The sequence below is a fragment of the Saccoglossus kowalevskii genome, chromosome 7 (assembly GCF_978046115.1).
Source record: "Saccoglossus kowalevskii chromosome 7, keSacKowa6.1, whole genome shotgun sequence".
Taxonomy (NCBI): Eukaryota; Metazoa; Hemichordata; class Enteropneusta; family Harrimaniidae; genus Saccoglossus; species Saccoglossus kowalevskii.
Genome location: NC_140647.1, coordinates 18555401 through 18570603, shown reverse-complemented (window position 1 = coordinate 18570603; position 15203 = coordinate 18555401). Strand labels below are relative to the sequence as shown.

The window sequence follows — 15203 nt, the reverse complement described above, 5'->3', positions numbered from 1 at the left end:
AATGTTCTCAATGATGGTAGATACTTTCTTCCTATCAATTCTTCCGATACGATCGAAATCTTATTATCAGTCAACAACAACGTTTTAAGTTTGGGTTGATTCCATGCATCGGTAGAAACTAATTTAATATCATTTCTGCTTAAATCCAAAAGTCTCAAGTCATTTAAACTGCTAAATATGTTTTTTTCGAGAGAATCGATCCTATTGTTGGGAAGATGCAACTCCTGTAAATTAGGCATGGTATGAAAAAAGTTGGAATTCAAAACCATGCTACTGTAAATAATGTGAAGTATTTGAAGTTTCGGCAAACACAGATTGTATTTCAACCAGCTATTGACTATGTCAAAATATGGTGGATTTTTCATATGTAGCTCTTTTAACGAAGTAACATTGATCAGTAATTTTAAGTCCACCGCATAACCCCCCAGCAGCACTTTTGTCAAATGTTTCAGAGACGAGAGCGATATATTGACATTTTCCGGAGTTCTAATGAATGCATTTTCAGACAGCTCTAGAACCTTTAGTTTGGTCATGGTAGACAGGCTATGAACCACTTTGGGGAGATAGTTAAGATTGTTGCCAGACAAGTACAGCGATATTAAACTGGACAAGTTTACTAAACCGTTTAAAGTTGAATCACCAATATGCGAGTTAGCTAGACTGAGCTCCTCCAGGTTTGGAACATCCTTAAAAGTGGAATTTTTTATAACTGGATTCAGCTGGTTTCCCGACAAATGCAACTTCTTTAAACTACTCATTCCTTGCAATGTTGGTACGGTGGACAATGAATTACTGTCAAGGTATAATTTCTCAAGTTTTGAAAGTCCCATAAATGCATTTGATTCGATGTTGATGCTAATCAGATCGTTGTTAGCCAGTGTAAGTATTCTTAGATTACTGAAGTTCAAAAACGTGTTATTCTTAATGCCGATAATATTCAAATGTCCCAAATCGAATGTCTCCATTTTTGTCATGATGTCGGCACTTTCTTTGAAGAGATCAGGAGTGAGAAATTTACCAGCTAAACCATGGCCGTAGTTGACCATCACATAAGTAGCTCTAGGAGGATAGGCAAACAAAGTTTTGATTCCTACTGAATCAAGCCCAAGTAGTTGATGATGAATAAAACGCTTAGTTGTGAGGTGCCTGAATGATGTTTGAGTGATGTTCAGTAAACCGCAAGTATGCGCAAATGGTGTATTAGACGTCATACATGCATTTATAGCCACAGTTTGCAGAATTTTGTTGGAAAAATTGTCATCAAACTCCACATGAGTGAACCTACCCCCGATATAAAGTTTATTCAACGGCACAGGAGCAAGTGCGTCATTGGGAATAACTTTAAGTTTGCTCGGTGATATGTACAAAGCTCTAAGATTGGTCAGTTTTGAAAAGATTCCGCTGGGTAAACTTTCTATTAGAGTAGCGGAAAGGTTGAGCAATCTCAGATTCCTCAAGTGATCAAATGTATCTTCAGTGAACTCATTGTAACAGTTACTGCCAAGTAGCAAAGACTGTAGACTACGGAGGTGTGTAAACAACTCCTTTGTGACATTACAAACACCAGTCAATGTAAGATCCAACCTTGTTAGGTTAGTCAGACCCTTGAACACATTAGGGTGGGGATTGAAACTACAAAGACTGCAGTCGCCGCCAGACTCCAAAAAGATAGCATTTCTTGCAAGAGACAGGTTTAACAGATATCCCTGATCAGCAAAGGAATTATTCTCCATGGACATCACTGGATTATGAGACAAGTCAAGTTCCTTTAGGTGTATTAACCCTTTAAAACTTTCCTGTGTAATGTTGACTAAACCACTGTCCACTATATATAAATGGGTGATATTAGCGTCACGTGGGATTGTCTTCAAGACAGTTGAATTAACAGCTGCTGATGGCCATTTTGTAGTGTACTTCAGATAGGTACCATTGTATATTTTCCATCGGGGAATTGAATCACCCAGTACTACATCACAGAAGAGGAAATGTAACAGTATTAGACTCCACAACGACATGTTGACTGACACAGGACACAGAAAACAACACTGATTGTGTGAGTGTGTACGTGGTATAAATCAAAGAGGAAGTAAAACCGATGCCATATAAGAATATTTTTATGTTTCCTGTAGTCATACAAATAGATAAAATAGGTTGCTCAAAAAAGAAACCTGATCCAAGTCAGAAAGAAGAAATTATCCCACTTTCAGTAATTTGTAAATATCTATAAACCAGAAAGTTACAAAAACTTGTTGACAAAACTAAAATATGTAAAACTTTCATTTGCAACCACATTTTAAAAATACAATTGGGAACCAAATTTTAAGCAGTTCTTCTTCAGCCCTACTTATGTAGTTCTAAGAATGTATATTAAGCAGTTCTAAAAACCTAAATGTACATTAAACAGGAAAACCTAGTTCTCACTGTGGCCCTATTGTCAGACACTCACTAACAAGCAAACAAAAGAAGCCACCAATGCCAAAGCGGCCAGAAGAAAATTGCCCTATACTGTAATGTCATAAACAGAGGGGGATTCCCCCTCCAGGTTAAATCAAGACAAATTAATTGCACACCTCCAATACAAGCATTTTCCACTAAAAGGTACACAATGCTTTGCTGTTCTATAAATAACACTGCTAAATTCAGATGGGTGCACATGCCCCTTCTAAAAATAAACAACAATGATCGCAAATTATGAATTCAAACATATTGATTTGTAAAATAGTCTGCTCATAGAAGAAACCTGATTCAAGTCAGATATCAGAAGTTTCAATATTTTGTAAAAATCTGAAAACCAGATAGCTACAAAAAACAAAACAAAGCTAAACTTTGTAAAACTTATGAAAGCCTGGCTTTTCGAAATGTATAACATACACTCAGCTTTCTGTGGCCTGTTCATCGGACACTCAGAAAGAAGCAAACAAAGAAAGCCACAAATACCATAGCATTATTGCAGCAGTTCAAAAGTCCAACACCAAGCAGAGGTTTGGATTCAAATTTAAATCAACGAAGTACAGAAGGATGTAACACTGTAAATTGCTTTATTTGAGATGGAATGAATTTTTGCTGAAAAGACTTTTGGGGAGTTTTGTATGGAATTTTTTTTCCACTGATTTTGTGTTTTGCAATTACTTTTGTTAATTACCAGGCCAGAATATGTTCTGATATTAACTTTCCATAGGATTGTTTCTGTGGAATTAACAACCACTGAAGGTCTCTTAGTTGTGTACTTCATCAAATAGTTCAAAAATTATATTTTTTTATTGTGAAAACAAATATGGCACAAAAACGAAGATAACACAATATTAAAACTCCACTGCAACCTGTTGGTTGGCAGGACACAAGACAACATGGATTGTACTAGTGCATACCAGGTACAAGTACATGTGTATGGAAGAGGAAGTAAAATCAGAGCAATATAAAAAAACTTTATGATCTCTGTAGGCACTCGTATGGATTTATAAAATAGGTCACACACAGAAAGAAAAACTTATACAAGTCAGAAAGAAGAAATTGTTCCACTATTTCAATATTTCGCAAATAACTAAAACCAGAAAGCGACAAATGAAAAAGTTGCGAAGTAACTAGACAACAAAGCTGAACTGCAATAAAACTTGCATGGTTCAATGTATGTATTACAGCAACATTTTATGAATTCATTTTTGTCATCATCATAATCACACAAAACAGTTTTAATTTAGCAGGTCGTGTTCAGTAGTACATGTACTAATATAGTTCTAGGTACTGTAAAATGACTAATTTTCGCTGGGTTTAAATTTCACTGATTTACCATTTTAGGCATATTCAGTGGGTTTTAAATTCACAGTTTTATCATTTAGATAATGTGTTCTATGCTAAATTTTACATATTCACTGGGTTTTAATTTAGCACATTTTCCAGCCAGCGAAAGAAGCAAAATTAAAACCCAGTGAATAATTAACCCTTTTACAGTAATTATATCTTGTACAGGCAAGCCTAGCTTTTAAAAACGTATAACATACACTCAACTCATCAGGGCGTTTTTTTTTATCACTAACAAATAAAAAAGCAGAAAGCAAAGTAAACAATAGAAGCTATAAATACCAAGGCAACCAACCAGAATGAAATAACTTACTCAACAAAAATGCATTATACTATGAAGTCACAAATAGAGTGGGAAATATTTTTTCTTTCTGTAAGTGAAGACAAAATGACTACGCCCATTCCAACATACATGTTGTTGTTTTTTTATCTTTTTTACAAACAGCAAATTACCAAGCAACTGTCATGAACAAAAATGATAAAAATAATTGCTAAAATTAGGGAATTTAAAATATTGTCACGAAATGAACAAATCTGACATAGACCCAACCAAGGTAACTACAATGTACATACTAAGTACCAAAGCTATTGAGCTGCTAGTTTTCAACAAAAGAATGAGAATGTAATTGTTGACGACTGGACAGACGAATGATATGAACCGGTGCTGGTACCGTTAATATTCACTACGGAACCTTTGCCATTTGAGGATTTTATGCCATTTGACAAAGTATTGTGAAAGTCCCTGTTGGACAAATTGGAAAAAAAATTGTCTTTTATGAACTTTTTTATTTTATTTAAGTCCATGGTGTTCATTTTATAAGCCGACAGTGCCAAATTGGTATGGCAATGTATTTGATCAAACTGCTGCAAAAATACACAAGGAACATGCTAAACTTGTCTACTTGTGCAAATTATCAAATTAACATACATAGATTTGTACCAAAATCTGTGTTCCAAAACTCAAACCAATCCACTTTAATTAGAGTTCTTGAGATATTAGTGGAACAAGATTTGACACACACAAACATCGACAGACAGACAGACAGACAGACAGACAGACAGACAGACAGACAGACAGACAGACAGACAGACAGACAGACAACAGAATGACAACACCTCTTGTTTCTGCTCTGCACACAGCAGATAAAATGGTGAAAATTTGACATTTTTACTAAAAAAATATATCAAGCATGGAAACATGATTTGAAAAAAAAAATTAAAAAACAGATTTTTTTTTTTACAAAAATAAAATAAGTCACCACATACCCCTGAAATGTACCATACTGGCATTGGATACTGTGGAATACTTTATTTTCGCTGGAATTAATTTTCGCTGAAAAGGCTTTTTGGGTGAAAATAAATTCCAAGTGAAAATAAAGTATTCTACAGTATACTATACAGTCAATGATTAATACTGTTATAATTACACAATAGCATCTACATTTGTATATTCATGTTTAAACACTATGTAAAAAGGTCTTAAAGCAAGGAAGTCCTCGCCTGCGCATGCGTCAGATGGCCATAGCGTGTCATTGTTTACAAACAAGCGTCCACCACATGAGCCTTTGTGTTTTTTGCGTGTGTTGTTATTGTCGGTTGGGACTCTATTCTCGCACGTGCGCAGGTGACGATCCTCTCGCTTTAAAGTATATTGGAATTGTACTGTAATAATACATGTATTAATTTAAATTTCTGATATTTTCATCGACATTTAAAGCTGATAAGAAAGATATAGGAGAAATTTTTCACAAGAAAAGCAGACTTTAAAACACCTGAGAAATCATCATCTTTACAGATTTGTGATTGTTAACTCTGAAGAATGAACACTGTTAATTTCACTTTAAAAATTCACCTATTTTAGTATGTAAATACAAGAACTGCAAACAATGAATTATGTTTTACTTGTTATTGTAGAAGTACATTAGGCTGGGCATTGATTCATCTGATCATTGCGGTGATTGTGTCATCCTGCATACATGGTTTTATAGCAAAGTATATTACTGTACTTATTATTTAGAAAACGATATTTGTTTTAACATAACATGTCTGTTTGGTCGAAAAGTCCAGCATATATGTATATGTGTTAGTGGCTTACAAAATGTATACATGTGTATACTGTACATGTAGCGTACTTACTCTATTAGAAGTACACATCAACCAATAATTACATTTATAGATCAATTATTTATTTAGATCAACAAAATATGACTATCTCATTTATGTTTATATCCCATTAATGGGCAAATACGATATTATCGGTATATTATACTGGGAAATAGTGATATTTGAAACTAAACATTTACATAAATGCTATTAGGAAACTTTCAGGCCCAACAAAATAAAAGATTTGTTTCTGACCAGCACACACATCAGGTCAGAAAGAGGTACAGTGATCTCTGCCAGGAATGAACAAAAAAACGTTAGATACAAATTGTTTTGACTTAAAATGTCATTATTTTTATGCTTGCAAGATACTTCCAAATTTGGCAAAGTTATTATAGTATATTCCAAACTATATTGTGAAGACGGTGGAAACAATGACATATGAACTCAATTACTTTGACTCATAATGTATATATGATACATGTATGGACATTTCAAACCTTGTGTACACGGTCCACCCTTGAGGGGGCCTTTAATGCATTCTCTAATTTAGCCCAAAACAACTCTTTCGCTGTTGTACTGTGATCTTGAGGCCATTCTATGTAAGTCTTCTTTGTGAAAACCTTTCTCAGGATACGTGGTAACTTTTTACCAACAATCGGTTCTAATAAAATCATCACAACAACATCTCTACCATCATCAAACAGTCGATGCAATGCCATGTTCATTTCAAAATAACACCATTCACTATTTACAAAATTCTCGCTCAAAACTAAAATAGTTTTTCTACTCTCCTGGATGCTGTCCATGATATTGTCAACGATGAATTTACCCGGAATAAAATTTTTATAATCAACACATATATTAAATCGATATTTATCCGATTCCAAACATGGAACTAAATTTCTCAACACCCAATTCTGATCGGCACTGTTATACGAAATGAACGCATCATAAGTTTTTTCGTCCAAGTCCACAAGTTCGCGGTATCCCCTGGTTTTTAAACGGAGCAGGAAGCATGCATATCGAATATACCATCTATTGTAGACAGCGATACAGACAACTGCGAAGATAATAACAGCGACACAACTTAAGCTTATTGCAAGGTGGATGTATGACAGAGACTCGCATTTCAGATTGTCAAAATTGAAGGCAGTGAAAAACGCACGACCACCAGAAGGAGACAAACAAATGTACTTGTCATAGTTCACTAAATTCACCATCTTGTTGCTATGTATCCAGTTGCGAAACCACCGAGCCGGACAGCTACATTCCAAAGAGTTTTGCGACAGGACCAGAGTTTTCAAGTTCAACAGCTCACCAGAATTCAGTTCTTCTCTTTCAATGATTGACAGATGGTTGTAAGACAGAATTAAAGTGACTAGGCTATCTGGGAAATCAAATCTAGTGATTTTTGTAATACTGTTCAAACTAAGATCAAGATATTCCAAGTGTTTTAAATTCTTCAGCATGTCCTTATTAAGAAAGTCCAGCCCATTTGCTTGTAAACTCAAATGTTTCAGTGCCGGCATGGAACTGAAGAACTGAGGGCTCAGTGTTCTCACAAGACTACCAGCAAGTGAAAAAATCTTCAAGTTTTCCAATGATAAATTCATTTTCTGCCACGTGATATCAAAGAAGTCACCGTTTTCAAGGTTCTCAAGATATAACTCTTCTAATGACGTCAAGTTAAATGCAATAAGCCAGTAGAAATCGAAGAATGTACCACTCAGGTTCAAACTTTTCAGTTTTTTCAACTTTTTCAAATACACCTTTTTATTCAAAAATTGGAGAGGATTTCTGGCTAGATTTAATTCCTCTAGTAATGTCAGATTCGAGAGAGCAGTTGTCAGCGTTTCAAAGTTTTTAAAATAATTTTCAGACAAATCAAGAACCCGGAGATTAGTTAAGTTGTATAGCCAGTAAAGGTAGCTGTTACCAAGGCGAGTCCTTCGCAAATGAAGCTCACGAAGAGTTGGCACAATGCTGAACACATTTGAGAAAATACGACGATCAAGTTCATTGTCATTCAAGTACAGAACCTTTAAACTACCATTCTTGAATTCTTTAAGACTAGGCACCCATATTAACGAGTTTGAACTAAGATCCAATATTTCCAGCTTTTCAAGGCCTTTAAAGGCATGCACGTAAACATCGAAAAATGACAGTATGTTGTATGAAAGATTAAGAACCTGCAGGTTGGGCAGGTCTATGAAGGTCTCATTTTTAATCCCTGCTAAATTAGTGTGAGATAAGTCCAGAGAGACGAAATCAACAACTCGACTCTTTGACACATTAAAATAGGTGCGATTTAAGGATCTAGACGACAGACCGTGCACCCAGTTAAGCGACAAGTTTTTAGTATCAGGTGGGTACCTCAGTAAATTTTTCACTCCATTAGCTCCAACCCCTTGATCTTGATGAATTTCAAAGGCCTCTGTTTGTAGATGTTCAAAAGAAGTGTTGGTAATATTCATTTCAGTGTGTTCTTCTTCCGTATTGTTATAGTAATAAGTCCGTAAGCTTACCATCTGTAGCCGTGTAATATTCTTAAACTGTTCACCAAATTGGATGGTCGTAAAATAGCCGCTAATGATCAAATACCGCAAGTTCACTAGTGGTGCAAGTGCAACATTTGGAATGTTCATGAGACGAGTTCTATACAGTAACAAGGTTTCCAGCTTATTCAGCTTTGAAAATACCATGGAAGGCAAGCTTTTTATAGTAGTATAAGACAGATCCAACACCTTAAGTTCTTGTAAACCATTGAATGTTTCATCCTGTAGTTCTGCAAGACAGTTCTTACCTATTGCCAAAGTCTCTAACTTCTTCAATGGCCGCAACATCTCAGGATTAAGATCCCTCATACCGATAAGAGTCAAATCCAAATACATCAAATTATGCAAGCCTGCGAATACATCAACATTCAACTCCAAGCTCCAACTGCAATTTATATCATATTGCTTAAGATGGCGATTCTGAGCCAATGATAGGTTTAGCAGACTTGACAGATGGGAAAACGCATGGCGACTAACAGAGGTGATAGCGTTACCCCCAAGATCCAACTTCTGTAGCGGCAAACATTTTGGATTACACTGAGAAAAAGTCTCATTGGAAACATTCCAAGAAACATTTGCAGTGTTGATATATTTCAAATGTGTCAACGAGTCGGGAAGAGCAGTCAAGTCAGCATAAGCACCTGTATATTCTATGTGTGTCCCATTGTACACCTTCCATGGAGGTAAAACACCAAAGCTGACACAAATTAATGCACAGAAACAGACATAGCCAGGGAGAGAGTCCACCATGATGCTGCACCAAACAAAACCCAACAGGAAATAATGAACTGTACACTATACACTTATTGTATACTGTATTTGGAACAAGGAAGAGGAAGTAAACGTACGGTATATCATAGCCAGCAATCCATCACATACAATGACAACATTAAATGAATAGAAGAGTAAATACAAAACTACTTGGTAAGACGTTTACTTCAGTTACATCAGACAGAAAATCCCATTTAAAATTATTTAATTCTGACAAATGGAATGTACTGAACAGCATATACTGTAGATGCAACAACTTTTTCATTAGGTTTTATTTTTACTATTTTCACTGACAAGTGGAATCTGCTAAATTATAATCACATGAATACAATTTCATAGGCAAATAAATCCATGAATTTAAAAACTTGATAAATATGGTCAAATGTCAAAAAATCGTTATGTTTTGGTGTTTGCACGATCATCTGTATTCAAACGTTGTTCTATTTTTATTTACCCGAAATTGTTTACAAGCCTGAAGCATGGTTATTACAATGTATGTAGTTAACTGAGACTCAAAGAGACACACAATGTGCTGAGGTCAATACCCTCAGATTTAATAATAACACCAGTTATTTTATTTTATTGTTTTATTTTGCAATTGGCTACAGAATGTACGTATATATTGTCAGTTTTTTTATTATGAAAACAAATTAGCTCAGAGTAGCTATGGCCACACGGAAACAGGAAATAAAAGGCACTGGTAATCTAGATATGGGAATCCCCCTAGTATATTTAAGGAGTTTATAGCTCATATCAACAGCAAGGACCCACAGTACAGCAGGTGATCACAGATACATTGCAGTCCATACAAAATTGTGGGACGGACTTCAAGTCAGTGGATGACAATTCAATTTTTGAAAAGGGGTTTATATATGGGAGGGGGCAATTTTGCAATGTAGATATAACAAATATATTGGTTGTGGTTATCAATGTTTTAAAATTAACAATATTTGCTCTAATAGAAGTGAATCTCTAATAACTTGCATTTAGTGAACACAAGATCATTATAACTAAAGCAATGGTCACCTCTGTCATGCACACAAGTGGGCATATGTGACTATCCCATACTGTAAAATACTTTATTTTCGCTTGGAATTAATTTTCGCTATTTTCGCTGTGAAGGGATGATTCAGTCAAAATAAAATCCAATGAATACATTTTTTGTATATATTCACATTCAACTCGTCAAAAATCTGTGAAAATAATTTCCATACAAAACACCTTTCAGCTAAAATTTATTCCAGAGAAAATAAAGTATTTTACAGTAGAACATGTACGTACATATTTTTGAAATGAAATGTTATTTTGCAATTTTCTGAGTACCGGATTCTGCCGTAAATTTGCCCAGGGCCTTTAAATGGCAGTTTGGGTTTTAAAAAAAAAAAATTAGGACCAAGAAACTGCCCAGGGCGATTTTTCGGCAGTTTTTTAAGGTATTATTTTAATATTTTCTGATGGCTAAAAGTTTCGCCGTAGTCATTGACGCCTATTCAAGAGTACTGTAAATAATGTTAAATTATTCTTCAAATGCTCAGTTTATCTTTTGAAAACAATTATTTTATATTTTTAAAAACAAATCATGTCGCTTTCCCATCAAAATCCAAGCCAAAAGATCATACAACAACATCGGCAAATCTCTTTCATGCTAGGTTCAATAACATTACCATATTTAAATGTGTTATGGTAATTTGAACACGTTGGCATCATCCATCGTTTTCATTGGTTAATTAGGTCAGGTCAGGTCAGGTCAAAACATGGCAGATATTCATTTCTACAGCATCAAGCGTTGAAAATGCGATCGGAATCATTCGCTTACGATGAAATAAGTTGAAATTTATTTGGATTTCATAACAATTCAACGAATTTAATTTTTGCATGTTATTATAATCATTACTAGGTAATAATCAACAATTGTAAAACGCAGCATGACCGGATTGGCTACCACGATCATTTGCTACTAAGCAATGTTGTGTTTGTTGTTATTTGAAACCTCTTTTAGAATATACTTACGTTACTAATAAAATACAAACAATAATTGTATTTGCCTCACGAGGTTCGTTAATGTGATGTTTTTAGAGAATGATGCGTGGTCTACTTATTAATCCAGCTAGAAAAAAATGTATACAATTTTAGTTTCTTTCGTTTTGGGTGGTCCAACTGTCACTGTTGAAAGTCGGCGTAGGTAGATTTTTCAATGAAAATATAAGCCCCCTAAAAATATTTGATGATAATTTTCTGAAAATTTGAACTGCAAATAAGGGCCCACCAACCGTGAAACCGCCCAGGGCGATTTTTCGAATGGGCGAATTTCTGGCAGAATCCGGTATAAGCATCATCAGTTTTCATACTATACAAACAAACCCATGTCATTTGATTAGAGTGGCGTTTCACAGGAAGAAAGAAATACCACATAAAATACACTGGTAATCCGGCTATGGGGAATCCCCTTGTATATTATTAATAAAAGGTTACTGGTAGCTCAAAGCAATAGCAATAAACCACAGTACAGTAGGGGATCACAGATAAAACTTAAAATTCCACAGACAATTTAAATTGTGGGGAGAGCTTGATGTCTGGGAGGGTGAAATTTGGTTTTCCCCTATTACTAGTAAAAATTTAAGGGTTTAACTCATAACAACAGCAAAAATCCATAGTACAGATAGGTGATCACAGATAGACCATTGCAAAGAGAACTTTGAAGTCTTGGAGGGAAAACAATTTTACCTGGATTTTTTTTATGTAAATTATTTTACGACTGGAAAAATTTATCATTTGTGGTTATCAATGTTTTGAAGAGTAATACATATATTTGCTCTAACTTGGCTATAGACAGTCACATCTGTCATACATTTTGTACACACGTAACACATTTGCTACTTGACATATACAGGATATATTCTTTTTGAAATTATAAAAAAAAAAACATTATTTTGTAATTGTCTACCGAGTACATGTATAAGCACCGCCACTTATTATATAATATAAACAAACCTATGTAACCTATTAGAGTGGTCGTTTCACAGGAAGAAGGAAATACCACATAAAATGCACTGGTAATCATGGCATGGGGAATCCCCTTGTATATTATTAAAGATTTAAGTGTTATCTAATAGCAACAGTAATAATCCATAGTACAGAGAGGTGATCACAGATAGACCATATAAAATTGCAAAGGAAAAATTTGTTTTCGCTTTACCTGGAGTTCTTTTATTTAAATTATTTTTACGAGTGAACAAATTTATTAATTGTGTTTATCAATGTTTTGAGAGTAATATACCATATTTGCTCTGATGTGCATTTCTATTAAAATATCACATAAACCCCAAGGTGCTTTTATTGTATACTAGATTGTTATAACTCGACTATAGACAGTCACATCTGTCATGCACATGTAAACACATATGTTACTACCCAATAGGAAATAGACAGTACATATTCTTTTTGAAATTATAAAATTTTACCTCACAAACTTTGAATCTTATTACACAAAAACAACCAATGATAGTACCAAATTTCGACAGTACATGTATATAATTTTTTCATATATTTGTTTTACTTCAAAACCATAATTGTAGTTTTTACTCAAAATTATGCTATACTATATTGTCAGTTTTCTTTTTCTATATGACTGATATACTTTGCAACTGAATACTAATGTTTTGATAATAAAAACAACGTTTCCCGATTTCACATGATTTCACAACTACATTTACAAGTTTCAGTAATGTATTGGCTCAACTTTATTAGAAGAACTTTTCCAATAGAAGCACACATACATGTAAATCGAAAATTGCAATTATTTTACGATGAATCACAGTGAAACCCAAGGACCAAAGTGAAAGCCAGGGCTCTAACCTTAGTTTTTACCAAATTATGGTTCATAGTTTTTTATACATTTATTCAATAAAACTGACTAGGAACAGTGCAGCAATATAGTCTTAATTATATATAGGTATAATTATCAATGAATAATCATCATCAGCATCATTGACAGATTGCATCTGTCTACATTTGAAAAGAACCAAACAAATATGACACTGTGGCCAAGCTAAGACATGCATTTTTTTCATTGTACCCTAAACAGATAGAAGGATTTCCAAAGTTCAGATTTTTTTTTTTAAGAAATGCAGGATTGAAACATTTTACAACTCAGTGTTTTAAAAATAGACTACAGAAGTAATCAGGGATAATGTCCAAAGCCATAAACATGTTCTCCACATTGTAACTCAACAATGTATGCATGTACTATTGTAAACATACTTCATTTTTTGATGTTAGTTTACTAGTAAAGAAAGATTTAAACATAACTTTACAGGAGAAGATAAGTTTTAACAAACATGTAGGCATTAATTTGAGTGCCAATCATAGGGCAATTCAAATCAAAGTGTTAGTCTAAATTGTTAGTGACAATACTTCATATCAAGGCAGACGATGATGAACAGTGCTAACCCCCCAACCCCCCCCCAAAAAAAAATCAAATCGATACTGAGAAATGTTGCATTGTCATTTCAAAAACCACCTTGACTTTGAATCAGGTGGGTTTGAATACAAAATGCATATATTAAAAAGAATGTTTCTCAGACTGCCAAATTTAACTGCTAAATCTGGACACCTGCCTGAAAAAAATCGCTCAAAATTTAGGCTTAAAGGATACACTAGCATGTTAACATGGATACATTCATTATTGATTCAATTAGAACTCCATAGAAAACAGTGTTAGTGTGAATTTATCCAAACAAAAACAGGTTACAAAAATTAAAATATTCTTTGAACCCTCATGTATGTAATTGAATTCTTGCCAAAAAAAGACTCCTACAAAATAGACGTACACAAAACACATTGATTTGTCAGGTTTTTACCTTCAATATTCTCAGAAAAACAGCCAGTTTTGAAGAGCTTAATCAAGAGTTGCCCAGATCCACAGGTCACTGGTACTTGTCAATAAACACAGCTTCACACACAAGTCTAACAGCTGAAGTTTATGTTGTCGAAGTATATCCTCACACATTGCATTTCAGATAAAACATGGTAAAACAAAAGCTAACAGCAACCATAAGATTTGAACTGCAGGCCACGAACACTGATATGCAAATTGGTAGTAGGAGATCTGTATACAAATACTACATGGACAGGCGATTTAAATGAACTTCCCATGATGCACCGGTGCAGAGCCAGGATTGTGGTGCTGACACTATAAAAGAACCACTATAGATAACACACACTTCAAGATATAATATTTTTTTATTTTCATTATATATATTGTATACACTGTTTATGAAGAACGTTTACTTTCACTTCCCATATACTGTAGAATACTATATTTTTGCTTGGAATTTATTTTCGCCGGATGGATGATTCCGTGAAAATAAAATCAAGCGAATATACTTTTTTTCCTATATTTCACATTAAACTCATCAAAAATCAGTAAAAATAAATTCCATACAAAACGCCCAAAAAGCCTTTTCAGCGATAAATTAATTCCAGCGAAAATAAAGTATTTTACAGTACCTCACTTCCCATGTAACTGTTTCATCGTACACTGTGATGGCTAATCAAAACACACATGTCAGAAGTGTCACGTTCTGAATATCACATCTTAAAAATATTAATATGTAGTAAAACTTTACAGAAATTCATTCACATATACGAACATACAAACACAAAACAAAAAATTGCATCTTGTCACTGCAAGCAGTATTTCCTGTTACACTACAAGGCACTGTCCCAAAATAAGACAGCTTGAAATAGCATGTAGGCAAATAATATGATCAAATTTTAAAGAAAGCTTATCAGCTTTTCACATTGCCCAAGAAATCTATGTACCAAGTTTTATTGAAATGTGATGATTAATTATAATGCAAATTAGATAATTAATATGAATGAAGTCAATCCAAAAATAATCAGATCTGTGCATTGTCCCAGAGTATAAATGTGCCAAGTTGCATCAAAATGAGATGATTGGTTCTTGATATA

General features: G+C 34.2%; 2 protein-coding genes across 3 annotated transcripts in view; both read right to left on the bottom strand.

Annotated features, from left to right (window-relative positions):
- Positions 1-15203, bottom strand: part of LOC102803527 (rho GTPase-activating protein 23-like) — an 80993-nt gene that overhangs the window by 31735 nt on the left and 34055 nt on the right. The window lies entirely within an intron of this gene.
- On the bottom strand, positions 5963-9235 carry LOC100370996 (toll-like receptor 2 type-1). Its single transcript, XM_002732771.4, has one exon. The coding sequence runs from the start codon at positions 9207-9209 to the stop codon at positions 6396-6398; it is 2814 nt and encodes a 937-aa protein (XP_002732817.4). The 5' UTR covers positions 9210-9235; the 3' UTR covers positions 5963-6395.